The following is an 11,053-nucleotide window of genomic DNA, read 5'->3' as shown; positions in this document are numbered from 1 at the left end:
GGAAGGTGCCAGAAAGGGCAAGTGACTAGAAAGTTTGATTGTATCCAGGGAAGAAATTATTTTGAGGGGGCCTTAAGTGACTGAACAGGAAAGTGACCACTCGGTGGTCTGCCTCGGGAAAACTAACCTTAAAGCTAAACTGTCACCTGTGTTGGATGATGATCAACTGAAGTCACAAGACTGAAGTGAGTCTGGCTGAAGGAGCTGGGACCAGGAACATGAGCAAAAAATGTCTTAAGACACTGGATTTTAGACTGTTCATCTTTCTAGCAGCAACCATACTAAACTATAGGGTCCAATAGGCATCTATGGGTAGGGTCATCTAACCACCAAAATTTCCTGTCCAACCATCTTTCTCTGCCTCGAATTCCCTACCCTATGGGGGACTTACTCCATAGACCAGCTCTCCCACCATGCCATTCCAAGCCTTTGTGTCAGGGTCACGGGCTCCATATTTTCCATCGCTGACAATCTCAAGACGGTAGGAATATCCCACATGCTTGGCAATCTCTGCTGCCAACTCCACACAGTAGCCCTCGTAGCGGTCATTGCCTTCAAACTGGTTGGCATTCTTCTTGAGCATCACATAAGGATCTTCCTGGTGGAGAAATGGGAGACAGAGAATGTGGGTTTGGGGTTCACTCTTGGGGAGGGAGGCCTTTGGCATGGCAGAAGAGTTAACATTGGTTAACTTTGGGGGAGTCTCTCTAGCCCCTAAACCCACTTCCTGCATTTCTGCTCCTCCCATTACAAAACTTCTTGGGTTAAAGAAGAAAACTGGTAAAATAAGAATGTTTCATTGAGATGTCGTGCATAGCTTTTCAAGTGATGTTTCAGGAGCTCTTGTGTTTCTTTGAAGGTACCTCTGGGGGTGTGACAGTGGGGAAGTAGATCCTAAATAGGTTCCAGGTTTCTCATGACCAACCACTGAAAATCACAGCAGCTTCACTTCTGTCCACTCTAGGTGATGTACGTTAGGGGCTTTCTTTGAAAATGACTTCTACTGAGGAAGAGTAGAGTCAGAAGCACCACACTTTATTTAATCTCTTATGTTTTATAGATGGGAAAACTGTGGCTCATAGGAGGGTGACTGACTTATCCAAGGGCACAAAGTGAAATCATGGCAGAGCCAGAGAGCGAAAATCCCTCTGAATTTCAGGATAATTTTTAACTCCCTCTTTCTACCCACTGCACACTTTTGGCCAGAAGAATGACCAGCTTTCACTCTTGAGGAAGCCTCTGTGTTGGCCTAGCTCACATCCCAGGTAACCTCTACAAAGGACTGAGTACTCACTAGGATTGTGGTGACGATGTATGTTCTATTCTGGACACTTGAGTTATCCCCCCCGGCTTGAGCATCTGTGGCTGCAGGGACGAATTTGTCATCTTCATTCCAGTAGCCAATCTGTTAAGGAGAGGGGTGTGGTGACATAGGGTGAGCCAGGATTCTCAGGAATGGCCCACTGTGCGCCCTCTAGCCAACACCAGATAGGAAATCAAGGAGCTGAGTGTCACACCAGCAATGCTGGACACACCAGACTTTAAAGTGTGCTAGATATAAACAGCAAGAGATAAGATGCTCTCCAGGTCTGGTCTTCCCAGCCCCACCCCCATGAAAATCCTCATCATGATGGGGAAGCCTGAAAATTGCTTCTCTTGAGAAGTGAGGTTTCAACTGTTTATGTGGCAAATTGTTTTGCACAATGTTAAGTCAGGGTCACAGAGATTTAATTCCCTGCCTTGTTCACAAGGTCAAACTCCTCCTTGTTCCCTTCCTAGTAATCCTTCTCTTCCTTAGCTCATTCTGAACTGTAGTTGGAATCATAGGATTTAAACCTTTTTTTTTGCTTTCTTTTTAGGTTAACTCTATTTTCCCATCTAGATTCAACTTGCTAGGTGATGGTTATTTTAGTGTTTATTTATTTCTCTTATTTCCAATTTTTAAACTATTATAATACTGAGCATACAGTTGTACCTTCAAATACTGGTTGACAGCATTATTTTTTTTAAAGATGAGTTAGTACTTTTTTATACTGACTCATTTTCCAAGGTCTTTCAGCAAATATTTATAGGATCTCTATTGTGTGTAAGACTCTGAGCTAAGATGGTGGTATTGTGTGGCAGAGTTGAGAAAGATACACAGAAGTCTCAGAGATAGTCCTTGCTCTGACAGTCCCTCTACTCTATTCAGGAATACATGACACACACATGCGTGTGGCCCCAGAAGTGACAAGTGAGTGACTCCGGTAGCTTGAGCCCAAGGAGTTTGGAGAAGCAGGAGCCAAGTATGAAACCTATGCTGGGAAGAAGGTAGCTGGAGGAGGTGAGGCTGAAGTCGCGAGGGATGGACAGGTTGGGTCCAAATCTGTCAGGTCAGAGAAAAGATGAGCCAAGCTGTAGACACAGGAATCTGCCCGGATATGTAAGTTTAATGGGTCCTGGGTGGAGGACTGGGTTAGCTCCAGAGGAAAGTGGGCCTGGGTCTAGGTAGCAGAGGGCTTTGCAGGCCAAGCTAAATGGTGTAGGCCTATCCTGAAGGCAACAGGAAGTCATGGAAGGTTTGGGAAGAACAGAATGGCATGGCTAACACACACACACACACACACACACACACACACCCCCCATCTCTACCTCTGTCTCTATTAAGCACGCACACACACACACACACACACACACACACACACACCCCCCATCTCTACCTCTGTCTCTATTAAGCTTTAGACCACTGTGTTTTGTGGTGGTTCTGCTGGCTGCAGCTGTGCTTTGTGGTGGTTCTGTTGGCTGCAGCTGTAACAGGCAAACAGGAAGGAGAACTGCAGTACACATGGAGAAGGAAGAGCAGTTCTGCAAAGTCAGTCCAGATTCATGAAATCCGAGGCACATGCCAGCCGTCCACTCAAAGGTCATCTTCACCTTGATGCTTTTCCCAGTCCCCTCAGCTAGAAATAAATAGTTCTCCCTGCGATCTCACAGCCGTTAACAGCAACAGTATTAATTGCCAACACCGATCATGTTCTTGCTCTGTTGGAGGCTGTGTGTGACAGGCTTTGTGCTGCTGCATCTGGCTTAGAGAAGTTTGTTAACCTGCATGGTGAGGGTGGTGATGCAGCTAAGTGGCTGAGGCCGGCCAGGAACCCTGGTCATCTGTCTCCAGGGGCAGCTTTTCACCACTAGAGGGGACTTAGCCCTGGGCTGGAAAGCATGTTGCTTAACAGTATTTGGGTGCTTATTGTATTTTAGGCACTCTTCTAAGTGTTTTTTTAGGGAATTCCCTGGTGGTCCAGTGGCTAAGACTCCGAACTCCAATTGCAGGGTCCCAGGCTTGATCTTTGGTCAGGGAACTAGATCCCACATGCTGCAACTAAGACTTCACACGTGCCACGGAAGAACCTGCATGCTGCAGCTAAGACCTGGTGCAGCCAAACAAATAAAAATAAATATTAATACTAAGTGTTTTTTTTTTTTTAATGTTTTAACTTCTCTCATCCTCCTCAAAACCTATGAAGTGGGTAATTAATTGTCACTCCCATTTTAAATGTGAAGAAACTGAGATGCGGGGAAGTGGAATAACTTTCCCAAGGCTGCAGGAGAGCTGTGGAGCCAGGATTGGAATGGGGCAGGCTGGCCACGGCTGTGTGTGTCCGTGTTCCGCTAGGCTGCCAGCTGACCCTGAGTGCCTCGTGTTGGTTCCCACTGGCCCCATGGTCTAGCTGTTGGTACATCTGTCCCCGTCTCTCCATGGTGCTCCTTGGGAACAAAGCTAGAGGTCTATTCATTCCAGGCTGCCCATTGTTCCACAGAGAAGCAGTTCAGGGAAGAAGGTTTGTTGAGAGAATGAGTGGATCCAGCACGGAGACAGTGGATCCTGTTCATGCTGAGACAGTTCAGAGGCATGAAGGCAGGTGGGAGGCTGTCTCTCAGAACACTGCGTCAGGATTTGCCCTCCTGCAGGCATGGGTACCATGCTGCTCATGTGGGGGCACTTTCAGTTAGCTTGGAGGGAGACATTTCTCTCTAAAGACAAGAACTAGAAATGTAGATTTCCAAAATATCAGAGCTGGAAGAGGCTTGAAGAATCATTTCTTCTAACTTCTTCTTTTTATAGAGGGAAACAGAGGCTCAGGCACTAGGGGACCTGCTCAAGACCACAGTGCAACCTTGCTTTGCTAGGCCTGTGCTTCAAGGGGCCCTAGGGCACCTGTGAAGCCCCTTTGCCACTTCCTCGGGATGTGGGCCAGGGGTCAGGGAAGATGGAGGAAGCTATTGGTTCTTCATCCCTGATTCAACCGTCAGCTCTGCTTTTAATCAATTTCACACTTTGGGATTCCCCTTAAGAGTTCATTTTTACAAGGAGACCTTTAATTGAGAAATAAATGTTTCAAACCATTATTGTAGTATATCGTAGTGCAAGTTTAGAAAAATAATTTCCAAACTACTTACCCAACACTTAACTCTTTTGCTCCTCACACTATTCAAATAACACAGACAGGCTGGGAATTATCTTCCCTGTTTTACAGATGAGAGAACTGAGGTTTGGGGAGATCAGATGATCAAGCTTATGAAGTTTATATAGCAGATGAGTGGCGAAGCACAGAAGCCAGGTCATGGACCTCAGAAGTAGTATTGTTTAATATAATCAGCACAAAGTTGGGAGATGATCTAGCAAATTTAATCACCATTTTTGCCTCCTGCAGATGATGCCGTGGTGTCTTCATGCCCTTCCCTCCCACTTCCTCCTCCTTTTTCTTCCTTCCTTCCCTTTTTTTTCTTTCTTCCTTCTACCCTCTTCATGATTTGTCACCAGCTCAGCTGTTCTTACGAATCTCTACAACCATCAGTTGTACCATCAGTATCAAGGTAGCTGCCTCCTTTGACATGCAACTAAGTTCTCTAAAATCTATTGAGTTTTGATAGAGTTTTTCAAATATTAAAAAAAAATTATCTTACGTATTTGACTGCACCGGGTCTTAGTTGTGACTTGGGAACTCTTAGTTGAGGCATGTGGGATCGAATTTCCTGACCAGGGTTGAAACTGGGGCCCCCTGCTTTGGGAGCACCAAGTCTTAGCCACTGGAGCACCAGGGAAGTCCCTTCATGGGAATTATCTGTAAAAGTGGGGGCTTAATGGTACAGAGATTGGTCTTTGGCATCAGATAGACCTGGTTTAAAAGACAGATTTTCCTAATTACTAACTGTATGACTTGGGCCAGTTAACTGACCTCAATGGGCTTCAGTCTCTGCCCTGTAGAGGGGATACAACAAGAGTACCTGTCTCACAGGGTGGCCGTGAGAACCAAATGAGTTAGTTCATTGACAACAATAATCATAGTGTGTGGTTCATATTAAGTTGTTATTAAACTAAAAAATGCTATTCAGTAGGGTAACGCCTAGTTGAAGGCTAATAGGCTTCTGTACTATAGGACATTTCAGTTTCATTTTGCTATTGAATGTTTCCACTTTCCAAAAGGAGTATATATTATGGAGCATTTCTCAAACTCATTTGACAACGTAACCCTCCTGATATGCAGCATGTCCTAGGATAAATGGTGCAAAACCCCACAAAACACCACTCTAAAATTGCAAGCTGTTTTGATTAAAGAAAGAAGGGAAAAGCAAGATAAATCTGTGTAGATAAGATTTATATGGCTTAGAAAGAGACTTTTTTAAGGGTAAGGATCCTTCAGAGTTAGTATCCTAGCACTAATGTTAAATTGGTATCTATAAAAATTATTGTTTAGGTTGGCTTATATCAAAAGCCAGAGGAACACTTATATGTTGTAAGCAAGCTTATTTTATTCCTAACCCTTTTGTAGGGAAATAAAAAAATATCACCAGTCAGAAGAGCAGGGTGATGCCAAAACCCAGCTTTGCCTCCCATGTCAGCTAGGAGGCTGAGAAATCTAGCTCCACATTTTGATGAAAAGAGAACTGGCAAAGTTTTTTGAAGAGACATTGCACTTCAGAGATGAAGCAAATTTCCTTTTCTTAGAGAAATGGGCTGGATTATTATACAGCCCTTTGATTCTCTACTAAGGATATGGAGGAACTTTGATTTTATCTCAAAGTAAATCAGAGCTAGTAGTTTGGTAAAAAATTGGGCCCCACTGTTCAAGAGAAGATTTAAACAATTCTGACAGTGACAGGTCTTCTCCTGGAGCCAGTTAGAATTTTTGATCTCCTGTTTTCCATCTACTTCTAAAGATTCTTTGAATATAGAAATGAGTCTGTCATGGGATGATAGATTAGATTTTTTAAAGTAAATATAGCCTAAAAAGAAGATGATCATTGAAGAGTATATACAATAGGTCCACCTTACACAGTCATCAAATCACATCGACACATTTGTAGTTGTATCATTTGTAGCTCTAAGCTGCCTCTGAAGCCACAGCTCCTGACCTCCAAAAATGAGATCCATTATGATAAAGTTTTTAAAAGGAAGTTGCCTATTGTGGCAGAGACAACCTGATGACCAGCAAGGATTCTTGTTCACTATTCATAGCCTACAGGTATGGTGGGAAGTAGTTACTTAGACTGCCATTGCAATTCCCAGCCTGCCGTGTGTCTAGATGGGCCAGGAGATCAGGTTGGCCAGTGGAACGCAGAAGTGATGAGTGCCTCTCCTAACCTGACTCCCCCAAATCCCCAGCACAGTTTCTAATATCTTTCTTCCTCACTTGTTAGCTGGCTATTGATAGGCGGAAGACCCAGACAGACAATGGAGCCTCCATAAGCCTGAGTCTTAACCAGAGTCCCCAGTCCCCCAAACTGATCACTAGGTGAATAAGAATTAGACCTCTGTTGCATTACACAGCTGAGATTTTTAGAGTTTATCTGTTATTGCACCTTAACTAACATACTTAAAGAATTTGAACTTGGAATTTTGTATGTGACTTTATCTGAGTTCTGCTTGAGGTGTTATTTCATTAAATTTATCAGCATTTTTTTTCCTTATTTGCTGGCAGATCTATGGGAAAATGGGCCAGAGTAGTATGCTTCCTGGTTGCCAAGCAACATTCAATGTGCTGCCCGCTCATTTAATGAACAACCACTTATTTGCATGTGCTTACTATGCATCAATATATTATCGGCACTGAGGATATAATAAATAACACGACCATGTCCTGCGTTTAGAGAGCTGACATTTTAGTGGAAGGAGGTGGAGAGGAGGGGAAGAAAGACAATACATATTCAGACCAGGGGTTGTCAGACTTCACCTTTAAAGCGCCAGACAGTAAATACTTTAGGCTTTGTGGGTGAAACAGTCTCTGTAGCAACTACCCATCTCTGTTGTCACAGTGCAGAAGCAGCCATAGCCAATACTGAAACAAATGAGTTTGGCTGTATTCCAAAAAAAAAACAAACCCCACAACTTTATTTATGGACCCTGAAATTTTAATTTCATGTAATTTTCACATATCATGAAGTATTCATCTTTTGATTTACTTCAACCATTTAAAAATGTAAAAATCATTAGCTCATGGGCTGTAAACAAACAGGCAGTTGGCTGGATCTGGCCTGCAGGCTGAAGTTTACCAACCCCAATAGAGATCAGTAAACCACCAAGAGAATCTCAGAAGGGGGAAGCACTGTGAAAAATTAGGATAATGGGAGTGTGCTCGGCGGATGGGGGTCACTTTAGATATTTTGGTCAGGAATGCCCTTTCCAGAGTGACTTCAGCTGGGCCAGACTTGAATGACAAGGAGAGAGATGTACATCAAACCACAGTGATGGCGAATGTCAGGTAAAGAAGCAGACATTCCGGGGTAGCTGTGGAGTTGTGAGCTAGAGAAAGAGAAGCAAGAGTTCAGAGGGCTGCAGTATCTGGGTCTGAAGGCCACAGGAAGGAGTTCTGTTACCTTTTACCTGCAGTGGTGTATTAGTCGCTCAGTCGTGTCTGACTTTGTGGCTCCATGGACTATAGCCCACCAGGCTCCTCTGTCCATGGAATTCTCCAGGAAAGAATGCTGGAGTGGGTTACTATGCCCTTCTCCAGGGGACCTTTCTAACCCAGGGATTGAACCTGGGTCTCCTGCATTGCAGGCAGCAGATTCTTTACTATCTGAGCCACCAGGGAAGCCCCTGCAGTAGGAAGCCAGTCAATGGCTTTAAGCGGAGAAGCAATATAACCTGACATATATTTGAAGATGATCAGCTCTTGTGTTGAAAAACAGCCTTCTAGAGGGACAAGAACCTGGCCAGTAGGACTAGTGACCAGTAGGGAGGCTCCTGTGTGAGTCTAGGCAGGTGTAGAAGGTGGCTTGAGCTCTGGAGTCAGCAGTGGAAATGGAGAGAAGTGGGTGGATAGAATAGAACAGGACTCAGTATGTCTAAGGAGCTTCCCTGGTGGTAAAGGTCGCAAAGAGTCAGACACGACTTAGTGACTAAACCACCACCAGTATGTCTAAAGTTGGGTAGCAAAGATTTCAGGAAAAAACTTCCAAAGGATGTCTGGACTTGAGGGCTGTGAATGCTTCAGGACTTTTAATTACTTTTGACATAGGGAGGACTTTGTGTCACTTTCTTTGCTACCTGGTCCTTCCTTTCCAGTTACACTTGGGTCATAACTGGGAATGAAAAATTTGAGACAGGGCAAGGGTGACTGAATTCAAGTTGAGACTTGTCCTTTTTAAGTCAAAACATAGCTACAGGACCAATGGTGATGAGAAAAGATGGTTACATCATTAATGCTGGTCCCTTGATGAAAGACCTTCAAGAATGTCCCTGCACTTCTCTCTTGACAGCCACTCTAAGAATTTGTGATCCTACTTGAATTTGACAAGGCATTTTATTTGAATAGAGATCCCTATTTGAATCAGTACCCCACGGCGAAGTGGAATCTCTGAATGGCATTTCAGAAGGCTCTAGATTTACTGGAGCCACTGCACATTCTGGCATTTGAAGCTCCGAAGTGTGGGATAAACGTATGCCCAGAGACCACACACATTTCAGTAGGATGTCAAATTGGACCCAGACACCTAGAGTGTGTGTTGGCAGATCAGTGGCCAGGATACGTGCCTAAAGATCAGGAGAGAGTCCCCAAGGCTCCCAGTTAAACAGCAGCAGTCCCTTTTTATTACATACGTCAGGTAAGGCCACACACTGTTCACTGAAACCAGCACAACAAGGTTACCCATGAATCTGAGAAATTACTTTGTTAGGAGGTTGATTGAGTAAAAGACCTGAAGCCACAGATGTGGTGGAATTGATTTTCTGAAAGTCAGATTCCCTGTAACCAAAGGCTGCCTAAACCCACATTCAAAGAAAGGATTTAGTCATTGGGAAGGAAGTTGAAAAACAGCCCCGAGACCTGAAAAATAAAGCACAACTATTGCTCGTGGATTTTAAAGTTACTCTGTTATTTCGGTTTGCTGATTTATCCATTCTATGGGCTTGCACAGCCTGACTCACTCATAGTCAAGGCTGATATAAAAATCCTTGTGGCCCAAAGAAGGCAGTTGAAACAAACAAACAAAATGTGGGTTGAATACCCAATCCATGCCAGGGGCTGCTTTGGGGACCCCTTCACACAGGCAAGGGGGTAGCAGACATTGTTTCACTCAATGTTGGTGGAAGTCCTGTGAGATAAAGGGCATTATTCCCCATTTGGAGGTGATGTCACTGGGGCTCTAGGAGGCTCAGTTGTTCAAGGTCATGTGTGTAGTAGAGAGTGAGGCAGAGACTTAATTCCTGTGTGTCTGTTTTCAGTGACCCCGCTTGTAGCCATTCTGCCAGTGTTTCTCACCACACCACCCAGAGCACCGTGAAGCCCACAGGCTGGGCGTAGAGAACATGAGCATCACTCTCCAGTAGAGCCTGCAGTGACGATGGGCGTGATCCACAGCCGTGCTGTCTGGCGTGGCAGCCTCTAGCCACCTGTGGCTATTGAGCACTTAAGTGTGGCTAGTGCAACTGTGGGACTTGTCAATTTTCATTATTTAGAATTAAAATGAAATAGCCAACCATGGCTAGTGGCAACTGTATTTGACAGCACAGGCATAGCGAGAATCAAGTTTGAGAGACTAAGACCTACTCTGCAATGTGCCAGGTCCAGCCCTCAGAACTTCTGCGTCCTTAGATCATTCAATCCCTGCTTAAGGCACAAAGAACTTGATTTACTTGTCCAGGGTCACAGGCTGGTAAGTGGTGACGCCAGGATGGAATCCCAGGATTCTGGCGCTAATGCTCTGACACTCTACCAGCTTCATACTGTGCATGCACAGCCTCTTACTTACCCCACTGTGCCACCCCAAGGAACTAGGGATGTGGTGAAGGCCAGGGACAGTAAAGTAGAGGTGGCCATGAGGCATAACAAGGAAGCCCAGGAAAGGCTTTCCTGGGGAGCAACATTTACCCTGACTCCTGAAGTCAGGCTAGAATTGGGGGATGGGATAGAAGAGTCCCAGCCAGAGGGAATGCATTTGGAGGCTGGGGGGTGAGAAAGAACATGATATCTTCCTGGAAGTGAACGTTGGTTGGAATGGCTGGAGTGGAAAGACAAAGAAAGTGAGTGTCAAGGATCAAGGTCAGAGAAATTGGCCAAGGCCAGAATGCAGAGTCTGGTAGAATTCTGAATGTTTTCTCCAAGAATTTGAACGTTGTTCTAAAATGTTTAGTAAGTGTGTGTGTGTGTGTGTGTGTGTGTATGTATATATATAAGAACTGATGCTTTTGAACTGTGGTGTTGGAGAAGACTCTTGAGAATCCCTTGGACTGCAAGGAGATCCAACCAGTCCATTCTGAAGGAGATCAGCCCTGGGATTTCTTTGGAAGGAATGATGCTAAAGCTGAAACTCCAGTACTTTGGCCACCTCATGAGAAGAGTTGACTCATTGGAAAAGACTCTGATGCTGGGAGGGATTGGGGGCAGAAGAAGAAGGGGACAACAGAGGATGAGATGGCTGGATGGCATCACTGACTCGATGGACGTGAGTCTGGGTGAACTCTGGGAGTTGGTGATGGACAGGGAGGCCTGGCGTGCTGCGATTCACGGGGTCGCAAAGAGTTGGACACGACTGAGCGACTGAACTGAACTGATATATACATACATATACA

At 44.7% G+C, this 11,053-nt stretch overlaps 1 protein-coding gene across 3 annotated transcripts in view; it reads right to left on the bottom strand.

Annotated features, from left to right (window-relative positions):
- GRIA1 (glutamate receptor, ionotropic, AMPA 1) overlaps positions 1 to 11,053 on the bottom strand; it is a 349,138-nt gene that overhangs the window by 97,459 nt on the left and 240,626 nt on the right. For all 3 annotated transcript variants that reach the window (XM_010829379.1, XM_010829378.1, XM_010829380.1), the window contains 2 exons: positions 1,295 to 1,405; positions 392 to 598 (listed from right to left, as the gene is read on the bottom strand). In XM_010829379.1, coding sequence (XP_010827681.1) covers positions 392 to 598; positions 1,295 to 1,405 — 318 coding nt within the window. The remainder of the gene's footprint in view (positions 1 to 391; positions 599 to 1,294; positions 1,406 to 11,053) is intronic.

Source organism: Bison bison, unplaced genomic scaffold, assembly GCF_000754665.1.
Source record: "Bison bison bison isolate TAMUID 2011002044 unplaced genomic scaffold, Bison_UMD1.0 scf7180017864505, whole genome shotgun sequence".
In the NCBI taxonomy this organism is placed as follows: Eukaryota; Metazoa; Chordata; class Mammalia; order Artiodactyla; family Bovidae; genus Bison; species Bison bison.
The sequence above is the reverse complement of the archived record's forward strand: the minus strand, read 5'-3'. Positions and strand labels throughout refer to the sequence as shown.